Below are 14379 nucleotides of genomic sequence, written 5' to 3'. Positions count from 1 at the left end.
AGCTAGCATGTAGCTAACTAAAAATCTAGCTGCTCACAAAGTTAGAACTAGCAAGCTAAACTTTTCATCAGTTCTACGGACAAAACTGGCATACAGTTCAGTGAGAATTATCACCTGGAAAAGCAGGGTAAAGGGCCAATAAAACTGTGGCTACCGTGGGTCTGAAGGAATATGGGAAGAATCTCCCAAAATTCAGGATATATAAACGATCCATGGTTTGAGAATAGAATCAACAACAGAATTCTATCATTTCCCCCCAAATCCAATCCAAATTATAGATAACAAAACAAAACAAAACCCCGCTGGCTACGAAATTCAGTACTAGGTCTCTAACTTCCGCAGAACATGCCTGTGCAACTGCTGGGTTGCATGCATGGTACCTTAGAGTACAGCACTGCAGCGCCCGTATAGTCCTTCTCTTGGAATTTTTTGTTTCCTTCTTCTCTGTAGAAAAGGGGAGCATCATAGTTCTTTTCCACCAAGTAAGCACTAGAAAGTCGCTTTAAAAACACCTCATCTTCAGGTCTTTGTGAAGAAAGAAGGAAACAAATAAAAAGGAGAAATTTGTTATTTCAAGTAAGGCTCTGAAATCACTGTTGAAAATGCAACAAGTGGCTGAGACCACAGTGCACACTGGGCTATATGCCTGTGTAATCCAACTGAAGAGTTCTTCCTGGTCTCAGAGACAGAGGGACAGGGATATCCATTTAGAGCTGAGAGTGTCTGGCTTATCTCTCACTTAGTAGTCAATGAATCATCCCTTGGATCACACATCACAATGAAGCCTGGATGGAAAGTGATATAATACATGGAATCTTTGCACCAAGGAGTGCTCTCCAGTTACACTGTGTTGAAAATACTGAGGAGGTCTGGGGAGATGGCTCAGCAGTTAAGCACACACACACACACAAATATTATGTATGTATGTATGCATGTATGAATGTATGTCATCCAGAGGATCAAAGTTCACTTGGCAATCATATCAGATGGCTCACTACCATCTGTAACTCCAGTTCCAAGAGCATCTTACACCTTTGACCTCTGTGAGTATCTGCACCTTGTGCACACACCCACCACCCACAACAGAATATACCTATAATTAAAAATAATAAAAATAAATTACAAAAAATAATGAAGATATGGTGAAGGCCTGTAATCCCAGCCACCAAGAAACTGAGGCAACAGGAATTGTTACAAATTGGATGCTAGCGAGCCGGGTGTTGGTGGTGCACGCCTTTAATCCCAGCACTCGGGAGGCAGAGGCAGGTAGATCTCTGTGAGTTCGAGGCTGGGCTGGACTGTCAACCTCCAAAAACAATACAGTGAAACCCTGTCTTGTAAAACAAAAAAAACCAACCAAACAAAAAAAAAACAAATTGGATGCTAGCCTAAGCAAAACAGTATGATTTTTTAACACACACACACACACACACACACACACACACACACACACACACACACGTGATGTTAAAAATGTGTATGTGGGCAACTAGATGGCTCAACTCACAAAGGCATTTGCTGCCAAATTTGACAACATGAGTTTGATTCTGGGGTCCAAATGGTAGGAAAGAACTCCTATAAATTGTCTTCTGATTTCTTATAGTTTTGGTTGTGAGCCTATCTCTCCAGCTCGTCTTCTGATTTCTACATGAACACAATGGCAATGCATGCATGTGCACACATATAACCACACACAAAAAAAAATACTTGCTGGGTGTGGTGCCATACTTCTTCAAGCCTAGAATGTGGGAGGCAGAAGCAGATGGAACTCTGTGAGTTTGAGGCTAGCCTGGTCTACATAGCAAATTCCATAACAGCCAGGGCTATAGTCTCAAAATAAACAGATAAATAATAAATGGGAATTGGAGAGTTGGCTCAGTGGTTTAGTTCCCAGCACCAACACAGCAGTTTACTCCCATCTATATTTCCAGTTCCAAGAGATCCAACATCTCTCTCCTGTTTTGAATATGTGTGTGTGTGTGTGTAGTCTGAAGTAACTTTAGGTTTATTTGCAAACACAGTCCAAAGAATTCCTGTGTGATGCCCTTCCAGATGGCCTAAGTGCTAACACCTCTACATTCACTCTATGACCCGCCTTCCTCTGCCATTCACCCAAGGGTTTTCAGCAGTTTTAAAGGCATGTGCTATTACTCTCAGCTTCATTGTATTTTTTCTCTCGACACAGGGTCTTTGTATAACACAGGCTGGCATCAAACCCACAACCCTCCTTTCTCAGCCTCCAAAATGCTGGTAAAAGATTTTATTTTCTTAAAAATATTTTTATGTGTTATGTATGTGTGTGTGTGCCGCATGTGTGCAAGTTTCCATGGAGACTGGAAGAGGGTGTTGGATTCCCTGAAGCTGGAGTTACAGGTGGTGTGACCCGACTGAGGTGGTGGCTGGGAACTGAACTCAAGTCCCCCAGAAGCAGAGCCAAGAACTGCTGAGCCCTCTCTCTAGTCCCACAATTGTTTAACATAGTGGAATTTGATCTGATATATTAGTAAAAAATATACACATATGTGGTGGTTTGAAAGAAAGTGTCCCCCAAAGGGAGTGGCACTATTAGGGTTAGGTGTGGCCTTGTTGGAGGGAGGAAGTATGTCACTGTAGGGTGGCTTTGAGGTCTTCTATGCTCAAACTACGCCCAATGTAGAAGACACCTCACTTCCTGTTGCCTGCAGATCAAGATACAGAACTCTAGTACCATGTCTGCCTACATGTCTTCATGTCCCACCATGATGATAATGGACTAAACCTCTGAAACTGTAAGCCACCCCAATTAAATGTTTTCTTTAATCAGAGTTGCCATGTCATGGTGTCTCTTCACAGCAATAGAAGCCCTAAGACAACATATATACTATCAAATATTGTATGTTCAAATGAGGAGAAATATTATAGAATAATCTACATTATACTTTTTGATCACAATGCCATAAAGTAAAATATGAATAATAAAAGTAAGAAAAACAACAAAAAGACAAGATACTGGGTGTGGTAGCACACATCTTTAATTCCAGCACTCAGGAGGCATAGGCTTGTAGACTTCTGTGAGTTTGAGGCCGGCCTGGTCTATATAGAGTTCCAGGCCAGATAAAGCTACACAGTTAGACACTGTCTTAAAAAAACAAAAACCGGGGCTGGAGAGATGGCTCAGAGGTTAAGAGAACTGGCTGCTCTTCCAAGGTCCTGAGTTCAATTCCCAGCAACCACATGGTGACTCACAACCATTTGTTATGAGATCTGGTGCCCTCTTCTGGCCTGGAGGCATACATGGAGGCAGAATGTTGTATGTTGCATGCAGAATAAATAAATCTTAAAAAAAATAAAAACAGGGGCTGGAGAGATGGCTTAGAGGTTAAGAGCACTGACTGTTCTTCCAGAGGTTCTGAGTTCAATTCACATGGTGGCTCACAGCCATCTGTAATGAGATCTGGTGTCCTCTTCTGGCTTGCAGACAGACATGGGGGCAGGATGTTGTATTCGCAATAAATAAATAAATCTTAAAAAAAAGAAAGCTGAAATAAAAAAAAAATAAAAACAAAACCAAACCAAAAACCCAAAAAAACCAAACAAATAACCACTATCTCCCCAAATGACAAGAAAAGGTCAAACTTCTCTCAGGTAACTTCAGTCAGAGAAGGAATTACAATCAAAGCTACAGATTTTTTTTTTTTTTTGGTAACATTCATTCGCTTATGTAGGTCATGTGTATGGCTCAATGCAGCAAAGGGCAGAAGACAACTTTCAGGAGTCAGCTTCCTCTTACTAACATGTGGGTCCCAGGGGCTAAACTTAGACCATTAGGCTTGGCTGCAAGTATCCTTACTGGGAGCCATCTCTTTGGCCTATGCAAATATGAGCACCAGAATAGGGATGGGCCTGTCCATCCCTGTAGCTCCAGCACTGAGTAGGGGCAAACACAGGAGGTCGCTGGAGCTTAGGCTGAAAAAATACGCAAGTGCCAGGTTCAAGAAGATACTCTGCCTCAAAGGAATAAAATCTATTTCTTTGGATACGCGTCATGAAAAAGGATAGATTCTAAATCTGTCATGGATTTTGTGTGTGTGTGTGGTGGTAGATAAGCACATAAAATATATTCAATAATAAAAATGTGGGCTGGGTGTTGGTGGCGCACGCCTTTAATCCCAGGACTCGGGAGGCAGAGGCAGGCGAATCTCTGTGAGTTCGAGACCAGCGTGGTCTACCGAGTGAGTTCCAGGACAGGCGGCTTCAAAACAATACAGAGAAACCCTGCCTGGAAAAACCAAAAAAAAAAAAATTAAAATTTTGTTTAGAATTGTTTAAGACAGGGTTTCTCTGTAGCCCTGGCTGTCCCAGATCTCACTATGTAGACCAGACTGGCCTTGAACTCATAGAGATCTTCCTGAGTGTCAGAACAAATGGCATGTGCTATCACTAAGGCTGGAAAGTGAGGATTTCATGTGAAGCTCCACAGCTTCTGTTCTGAACATCAATTATAACTATACAGAAGTTCACTGAGCTGAATAGACTTTGGGTCTGGTTAATTTTGGTGTGTGATGTTTTACTTATTTCCAAGTTAGTTTTTAAATAATAAACTTAATAAACTTATTATTTTTATTTATTTATTTAGGGTTTTTTTTTTTTTGAGATAAGGTTTCTCTGTGTAGTCTTGGTTGTCCTGGAACTCACTCTGTAGATCAGGCTGGCTTGGAACTCACAGAGATCCACCTGCCTCTACCTCCTTAGTGCTGTGATTAAAGGCATGTACCACCACTGCTGGACATTATTTGTTAATTTTTAAAAATAAAGACTCATTTAAAAAATGTATGTGCATGGGACTGGAGAGATGACTCAGCAGTGAAGAGCACTGGCTACTCTTCCAGAGGTCCTGAGTTCAATTCCCAGCAACCATATAGAGGTTTACAACTATCCATAATGAGATCTGGTTCCCTCTTCTGGCCTGCAGGCATACATGCAGGCAGAACACTATATACACAATAAAAAAAAATAAATCTTTTTTAAAAAAGTATGTCTGTGCATATGTGTGTGCCTGTGTGAGCTTATGTGCACCACACGTATGCAGGTTCCTGAAGAGGTCAGACAAGGGCATCAGGATCTCTGGATCTGGAGTCAGAGGCAGTTGTGAAGCACCATAGGGTTGCCGGGAGCCAAACCCAGGTCCTCTATAAGAGCAGTGCTCTTCCCCCACTTTGAGACAGGGTTTCTCTGTGTAGCCCTGGCAGTACTGAACTCACTCTGTAGACCAGGCTGGTGTTGAACTGAGAGATCCACCTGCCTCTGCCACCCAAGAGCTGGGATTCAAAGGCATGCACCACCACTGCTAGATATAACAGCTGTCTTTATTTTTTGTACATTTATTTTGTGTGTGTGTGTGTGTGTGTGTGTGTGTGTGTGTGTGTGTGTGTGTATAGTATGCATGTGGAGGTCAGAGAACAACTAAGACAACATGGTTTCCACTTTTAACTACTGTGGATAATGCTGCTATGAACACTGATATGCAAATATTTGCTCACATCTTGCTTTAAATTCTTTTGGGTATAAACCCAGAAGTGGGATTACTACATCATGCAATAATTTCTAACTTCCAAGCAATTTTCCACAATGGTTGTATCATTTTACATTCCCACTGGCTATGAGAAGGATTCCCATTTCTACACATCTTCACCAACATTTCTGGTTTTGTTTTTGAGTAGCAGCTGTCTAATGACTGTGAAGTGGCATCTTATCTCAGTGTTGATTTGCATTTCCTTGATCACTAATGTTATAAAGCATCATTTTACATGTTTATTGGCTGTTTGTGTATCATCTTCTTAGGAGAAATGTTGATTCAAGTTATTTGCCTGGTTTTTAATTGGATTTTTAAAAATTGTTGTTGAGTTGTGGGAGTTCTTCATTAACTCTGGATATTAATACTCTGATAAGAATGATTAATAAGTATTTTCTTCCATTTTGTGGGCTGTGTTTTTATTCTCTTGGCATTGTCTTTTGATTCTCAACAGTTTAATCTGGAAGAGGTCTAGTTTTTTTTTCTTTCACTGGCCATGCTATTGACACATCCAGTAGTCATTGTCAAACCAGCCATGAAGACGTTCTTTTTAGAGATTCACAGTTGAAGCTCTTTAAGTTTGCACATTCTGTTTCACTTAATTTTGTATATGGCATAAAAGTCTAATTTCATCCTTTTCCATATGGTTTGTAACTAGTATCAAAAAGTTAAATTCCTCCTTCCTCCAGCCTTAACCTCTGTCACCAGCAAGTTCTTCAGAAAAAAGCCTCCATCTGTGGGAAGCTCCTTATACACAGGATATTCCATGGGGAGATGAAATAGTTCATCTTGCAGGAAGCTTGTAAGCTCAGGAAGTAAACAGCTCAGTAGCTTTTAGTAACTCTCTGAAACTGACTGGACTCACTAGGTCCTTTCTTTCCCCAAGCATATAGAAGCTGTATATGTCGGAGAGACACTGTTGGATCAGCTGAGCCTAGCTGCCTGAAAGAGGCTCAGACACACTGGGCTGGTTCCAAGGGAAACTCTGTTGAGCTGCCTGTAGGTTGTGCTGTGAACTCTAGGCTTCTAGCTTTCATGAGCTTTCCATGCTGGAGTGGGCTTTTAGTGATGCAGCAGTTGTGTCACACAATACTCTTTCTCATTCGCTGTCTTAGTTAGGGTTACTCTTGCTGTGAAGAGTCATAATGACGAAGGCAACTTATATAAAATAAAGTATTTACTTGGAGGCTTGTTTACAGTTTAGTTCATGATCACCATAGCAGGAAACACAAGACATGGTGCCAGAGTAGTAGCTGAGAGCTCTACATCCTGATCTGTAGGCAGCCGGCAGATATACATATTGGGCCTGGCATGAACTCTTGAAACATCAAAACCCAACCCCCTCGTGACATACCTCATACACCTGTCCACACTTAATCTAACCAGGCCACACCTCCTAATCCTTCCCAAACAGTTCTACCAAATGGGGACCAAACATTTAAATATATGAGCCTGTGGGGACATTCTCATTCTAACCACCTCCCTCCCTCCCTCCTCTCCTCCCTCCCTCCACTCTCTCTCCTTCCTCTCCAGGAAGACCAAGAAAAGAAAAGCCTCTCAATGGAGCCAACTTGCAAAGTGGAAAATTCCTGCCTTGGCCTTGGATAGGTACAAAGTAAGACTGGAAGTAACAATTTAGTAACTGGTATTCATCTATATTTTTTTCTCTAACCATTTCAAAGTAAGTGTAGGCTAGATCAGGTGGTATACACCTTGAACACCAGCACTCAGGAGGCAGAGGCCAGCCTGGTCTACATAGCAAGTTCTAGGCTAGCCAGGATTACACAGTGAAACCTTGTCTCAAGAGAAAAAAAAAAAGAAAGAAAAAAGAAGAGGAGGAATAAGCACAGTGATCACCAATGTTTACCTTTAGATATTTTTAGGCTTCTGCTTGCTAGGAGTGACAGTATTTTCTTCCTTCCTTCCTTCGAGGTGTATTTTTTCCTCTTTTTATTTATTTATTCTTTATTAATTTACTTTTTATATTTCAATCCCAGTTCCCCCTCCCTCCTCTTCTCCTGCTCCCATCTGTCCTCGAAGAGGGTAAGGCCTCCCCTAGGAAGTCTACTAAGTCTGTTCCATCATCTCCTTGAGGCAGGACCAAGGCACCTCTCCACCCCCACACCCCTGTGTCTAGGCTGGAAAAAGTATCTCTCCATATAGAATGGGCTTCAGTAAGACAGTTTGTGCATTAGTGTTAGGACTTGGACCCACTGCCAGTGGCCTCATATATTGTCCCAGTCACACCACTGTCACCTATATCAAGGGAGTCTAGTTCAGTCTTATGTAGGGTCTCCATTTGTCAGACCTGAGTCAGTGATCTCTCACTAGCTGATTCTGTGGCTTTCTCCATCAAGGTCTTGACTCCAGACAATATTTTCTTAGATAACAATGTTATGTTTGACTGTGACAAGTCCCACAAAGGCTCATGGTCTCTACCTGGTAGGAAGGTTGTTTTGGAAGGTTGCAGCAGACACCTTTTGTTTGTAAGGCCTAGCTGGAAGATATACACATCAGCCTTACATTACATAAACAACTTAAGAACAGAGAAAGAGAAAGGAAACTCCTGATTCATTCTGAGACTACCACAACTCTGATTCTAAGAGTTGACAAAAAGAACAGAAGAAATATGTAGACTAATATTATTTATAACTATAGTTATAAAATCTTATTTAAACAGAACCAGAAAAACGGTCATTTCTCAAGATACTTTTAAAAACTTGATAAAATTCAATGTGTATTTGTGATAAAAAAAAAAACCTTTAGCATTGAGGAATATAGGGCAACTCCCTTGAACTGAAGCAAGCTGCATATTATAAGCCTATGTAGCTATCCTAGATGTGCATGAGCATTGACCACAGTATGAGATGTGTACTTATGCTATCAAAGGCAAAAAGTCAGTAAGAAGTACCAGTACAGGATCAGAGGATTACAAAGTCAGTAAGAAGTACCAATACCGGATCAGAGGATTACTATGTACAGATATCATTATTTAACGCAAAAAACGCCAAGTAGTTTGGCACAACAATGAAATAATGTTATAGTACACCAAAGCAGTCATTTATACAGCAATTTCTTAAAAATTCTACCTTTTATTTATAACCCCTAACCATCAATTACAGAATGCAATTGGGGGAAAATGTTTATGCACAATAACAACAAAAGAAACCTTTTAAGTAAAAATAAAAATCTAGCAGGAAATGGGCAATACCTATATAAAGAAAACTATAAACCTTTACCTAAGGACATAAAAAAAACCCCAAGTAAGTGGCAAGACAACCTTTTCCTTGGATGAAAACATTTACTATTGTAAAGATGTCAGTTCTCCCTAAATGAATCTATAAATTTAACACAATCCCAATCAAGAGCCCAACAACATTTTTTTTATGAAACTTGACAAGCCAATTCTAAAGTTCACATGAGGAAATGTACACAATATAACAAAGGTTCTGAAGATGGGTAATGGTTGTGGATGTGTGCATCTTGGCCTAATCATATAACTAGGAAGTCACTTTTGTACTGGAGGGTTTCCGGATTATTATTATTATTAGCTTTTCTGAGACAGAGTTTTTCTGTGTAGTCTTGGCTGTCTTGGAACTCACTTTTATACCAAGCTGACCTCAAATTTACAGAGATCCATCTGCCTCTGTTTCTCTGCTTTTTGAGTGCCCCCTTTCCTTCTACTGGTAAATCTCAGTAGGGAAACTGTTCCTTGAGTAGAAACAGGATTGGCCTCAAGATTACACCAGGCTTGGACAATCAGAGGAGTTGCATATCTTAGACCAAAGGGATATGTGGGAAATCAAAGTTAGGCTAATCTATTCCCATAGCTGGGCATAGCTGACCATGCCTTTACTCCCAGCAATTGGGAGGCAGAAGCTGGAGGATCCCTGTGAGTACAAGACCAGCCTGGTCTAAAGAGTGAGTTCCAGGACAGCCAGAGATACATAGTGAGACCCTGTCTTGGAAGATAAAATAAAGCCTTCCAAGAACTTTTCAATGAAACTATCCAGAAAGAAGGTTTCCTTCTCTGGGGTTAGTAAGCTAACTGGGTATGCCCTGGGCTAAGAATAGGTACATAATTACCAAATGCAAAGTCTGTTAGATGTTGAAGAAATATGAAGTCTGATGACATGCTTTGAGCCTTTGTATACAAGGCAGTCTGAAAATATCTGCTTTTGAAAATTTTAGTTTCATAGTTATAAATATCAAATTTGGGCTGGGTTTCTGTTAACTTGAAACTTGAAGGTTATAAAATGAATGAAGTCATAATGATTAAAACTCTTTGGTTTTGATACACAGAATCTAGAAACAAATTTATAAAGTACTGGGGAACTTAATTCTCAATAACTACGGCACTCTGAAGTACTGGGAACAAGATGGGGCATTCAATAAATGCTATAGAAAATGATTTTGTTAAAAAAAACAAAAAAGGTTAAAATATCATCAAGTTTTGTTCTCTGTTACTGTGATAAAACCCTGATAAAAATCAACCAGGGGAGAAAAGGGTTATTTGGCTTTCATGTCCTGTTAACAGTAAATCATTGAACAGAGTCAGGATAGGAGTTCATCAAGTTGGATCTGGAGGCAGGAACTGGAGCAGAAACCATGGAGAAAGGCTGTCTACTGGCTTGCTCCCAGGCTGTCTTCCTTATACTTCTCAAGATCACCTTCCCAAATGTAGGGAGCCCACAGTGGGGTGGGCCCTCCTACAACAATGAGCAATCAAGAAAATGCCCCACAAATATGTCCACAAGCTAATCTGATGGAGGCAATTCCTCAATTCAGATTACTTCTCCTATATGTCTAGGTATGTGACAAGTTGACAAAAAAAAAAAAAACACTAACCAGTCATATATAACATTTATTTCAGCTGTGTTTACGTATTGTGGCATCACTTTGTACACCTGTAGTGGTCTGAATGCGAATGGACTCCACTGCTTAGTCACCAGGGAGTAGAACTGTTTGAGAAGGATTAGGAGGTGTGTCTTTGTTGAAGGAGGTGTGTCACTGGGAGTAGGCTTTGAGGTTTCAAAAGCTCATGCCATGCAGTCTGTCTCTCTCCCTCTCCCTCCATCCCTCCCCTGCTGCGGATCAGGATGTAAAGTTCTCAATTACTTCTCTAGTACCATGCTTGCCTTTGTGTTGACATGCTCCCTGCCATGATAATGGACTAAAGCCCTCTAAAACTGTAAGAAAGCTCCAAGTTAAATGTTTTCTTTTATAAGGGTTGCCTTGGTCATGGTGGCTCATCACAGCAGTAGAACACTAAGATAACACTGTAGATACACATAATTTTTTATCTATCAAGTATATGTCAATAGAGCTGGAGCATTTTTGGATGGATTATAGTTAAAAGTATAAAGCTATAAAACAGGTTAGAAGAGGATACAATTTTATAATCTGGATGTAGAATAGATCATTATAAGCAAGACATATAATTCAAAAGCTGTAAAGGAAAATGACAAACCAGGCATGTAGTGCCCCCTAGCAATCCTAGCATTTGAGGCTGAGGGAGGAGGATTGCCATGAGTTTAAGGTTAGCCTGGGATATACGACAAATACCAGTTCAGTAAGGACTACATAGCAAAATCCTACCTTAAAAAACAAACACAAAAGTTGAGGTGTTGACACATACCTATAGTTTAAGCACTGGAGAGGCAGAGGCAGAAGGATCACCATGAGTTCAAGGCCAGCCTGGTCTACATAGAAAGTTCTAGGATATGTTTACATAGAAAAACTCTGACTTGAAAAAAACTAAGAGACTAGAGCGACTGATCAACAGTTAAAAGCACCTGTTGCTCTTGCAGAGGACCTGGGTTCAGTTTCTAGTATCACAGGGTGCCTCTGTGATTCCAGTTCCAGGGTATCCAATGCCCTTTTCTGATGTCTGTGGGCACCAGGTACACAGGTGGTACACAGACACACATAAAATAAATCTAAAAAATACACTCAAAAAACCACAACCCAACCCAAATAACAGATATGCTTATGTGAAAGTTAAAACAACACACACACACACACACTCTCACACAGACACAGACACACACATACACATACTCTGCCAGTGTTTAAGTTCCTATACAACATTTCATGTAACATGCAAATCCTTTATTATTCTTTACAACATTTCTACATGCTCTAGTGTGTGTGGGGAGGTGGTGTTGGTGCTGGGGACCAAGCCCAAGCTTTTATGCTAGATAAGATCTCTTCCATTGGCTCCCATATATTATAATACTCAAGATAACATAAATACCTTATACACAGTTGTTATGTTGTATGGTTCGGTGACTAATGAGAAGAAAAGAGAACCTATATATGATCAGTACAGACGTATCCTAAGACTACCAACACACATCACAAATGCTACACCAGATGTAGAGACTATTGCTGGGACACTGAGTGCTGGAGAAAGAGGGTCTGTGACAAGCAGGAAGCTTAACTGGGTGTGCCTACAAATCGTGTCAGGTACATGGATTCAGCACAACGTGTGTGTGTGTGTGTGTGTGTGTGTGTGTGTGTGTGTGTGTGTGTGTGATTCAATTCAAGTTTGGTTGTGGGAGACTTGCTGGGATTCTTTTTTCTGCCTAATATTTTCCATCCGAGGTCCTGTGGAAATGGATGGTTGACTGTACAATGAAATATATCATAATGCTTTAAAGAAGAAAAATTAGTAACATACATAGTGAAGTACAGCAAATATTTAAGCAGCCAGACTTATAGATAGATGTAAGATGACCCACTAGCACAATGGACAAAGGACACAAATAGAAGCAATGCAAATGAGCTTAATGCCAGAAAAAGGATACTATTTCACTGTTAATCAATCAGAAAGCTGTCGATTAAATACCAGAAATTTTTTTGTTTTTGCCTTTGTTCTTTTTGTGTTTTGTGGTTCTGGAGACTGAACCTAAGGACTGTTGCTTTGGAATGTTGGAGAGAATGAGGAAACGTCTCTCACACTTTGTTTATGGGAAGCTGGTAAAGGCTTTCTGGTAGACAATGTGGCAATAGCTATTCATTTAAGATGCCCATAACCATGGGTAGAGCAATTCTCTGTCTTAATCTTAAGTATGTGCTCAAATCACACATAAAGATTGTTTACTGTATCATTGTTTGCAGTTGTGAAACAAAACCAAACAACAAAAAATACTTAATTGCTCATCATAGGAAAAAGAACAACTAAATTGGGACATAATTATACTATTCTAGTTATATCATATGGCTGTTAAGAAGATAAAGGTGTGATGTTGAAAAGCTGCCGCAGAACAACACACACAATATAATCTAATGGAGAATAAATAAAAAGATATATAATGTATTTATGTACAAACATATGCAAATACACAAAAGGACCAGAAAGCTCTCTGACTATATATCTTTGAAAAGAATGAGAAGAATGCAAAAAGTTCCCCCCAAACTCCTGAGTTGGAGGCATAGCCCTCAATGCAAAGTTCAGAGGAGGGACTCTTAGGAAGTGACTGGGTCAGGAATGCTCTGACCTAATGAATGGATTAATTAACTGACAGACTGATAATCTGAAGGTATCACAGAGAGGCAGAAGAAACCAGATAAGGGCTAGCTGGAGGAAGTTTGTCACTGGAGGCATGCCCTTCAAGGGTCTACCTTGTTGTTGGTTCTTTGCTTTCTCTGCTTCTTGACTGCCATGCAGTGAGCAGCCTCTTCTGCTACCAGCTCCTCCTACTCACATGATACTCTGATTTCCTTCAGGCTCAAAGCCACACAGCCAGATGACTATTGAAACTGTAAGCCAGAACAAAGCTTCCTCCCTTGGGTTTTACTAGGCATTTTGTTACAACAACGAAAAACTGAACAACATAGAAAAGCAGTGCTGACTGTAGGGTTGCTGTGATGGTTTTACCTGGTGATGGAGTTCAGATGCCTCAGAACTGGTTTAGGGGAGGTGTCTAGAGAAGTTTGGAGTCCAGGTTACAGAGAGCATACATACTATGAACTGAGCATACATACATATTACTGGTCTGTTCCAGTGAGAGCTGGGAATAGAATATTGACAGAATGCAGAGAGTACAGGCTGTGCTCAAGAGGTTTCAGACAGGAATAAGCACTTTCTTGGGAATTCGATTAGAGGCATTCCTATGACATTGTGACAAAGCACTGGTATACATTTTGCCATGCCTTGAGACTTTGTGGAAGGCTGAGTTTAAAGGTGATGATTAATTGACTGGAGTGAATTTTAAGGTAGCCCAGGCTACCGCTTGAATGCTACTGGATGCATCTAACTGGATTTATATTAAGAATTGGGAGGAAGAAAGCAGAGTAGAGAGGACGGTTTTGGTAGAAAAGGGGTTCTTGATACACAACTTAGTTCTTACAGTTAGCTTTTGTGCTGCTGTGACCAAACTACCTGACTGAAGCAGCTGCAGAGGAAAGGGTTCGGGAATTCTGGGATTTCCACCTGTGACAGCAGGAAAGATGCTGGAACAGCTCAACATGCTGTTCATTGTGTGGTCGATCAGGAAACAGAGAGCTGCCTATAGGCCTACCTATCAACCTACCTGTCAGCCACACCCTACATCTTAAAGCAGCTACAGTTTATTGAAATAACACTACCCACCAGGAACCAAGTATCAAACCATCAATTTGTAGAGGATAAAAATACAAGGAACAAATTATAATGGATGTGCAATCAAGATATGGACAAGGCATAGATGTTTAAAAAAATTAATGCTGCACAGGTGTGGCTGTGCAAGCCTTTAATTCTGAGCACTTGGAGGCAGAGGCAGGTGGATCTCTGTGAGTTGGAGGCCAGCCTAGTCTACATAGTTCCAGAACAGCAAGAGCTACAT

At 40.5% G+C, this 14379-nt stretch overlaps 1 protein-coding gene across 2 annotated transcripts in view; it reads right to left on the bottom strand.

The window, feature by feature from the left end:
* The window catches only part of Smyd4 (SET and MYND domain containing 4), a 49057-nt gene that overhangs the window by 24282 nt on the left and 10396 nt on the right, over positions 1 to 14379 (bottom strand). The window contains exon 3 of one of the 2 annotated variants that reach the window (XM_040749145.1): positions 381 to 525. The exons of the other annotated variant lie outside the window; for it this stretch is intronic. Coding sequence (XP_040605079.1) covers positions 381 to 525 — 145 coding nt within the window. The remainder of the gene's footprint in view (positions 1 to 380; positions 526 to 14379) is intronic. 2 annotated transcript variants of the gene reach the window in all.

Source organism: Mesocricetus auratus, unplaced genomic scaffold (genome assembly GCF_017639785.1).
Source record: "Mesocricetus auratus isolate SY011 unplaced genomic scaffold, BCM_Maur_2.0 Super-Scaffold_100007, whole genome shotgun sequence".
NCBI lineage: Eukaryota > Metazoa > Chordata > Mammalia > Rodentia > Cricetidae > Mesocricetus > Mesocricetus auratus.
The sequence above is the reverse complement of the archived record's forward strand: the minus strand, read 5'-3'. Positions and strand labels throughout refer to the sequence as shown.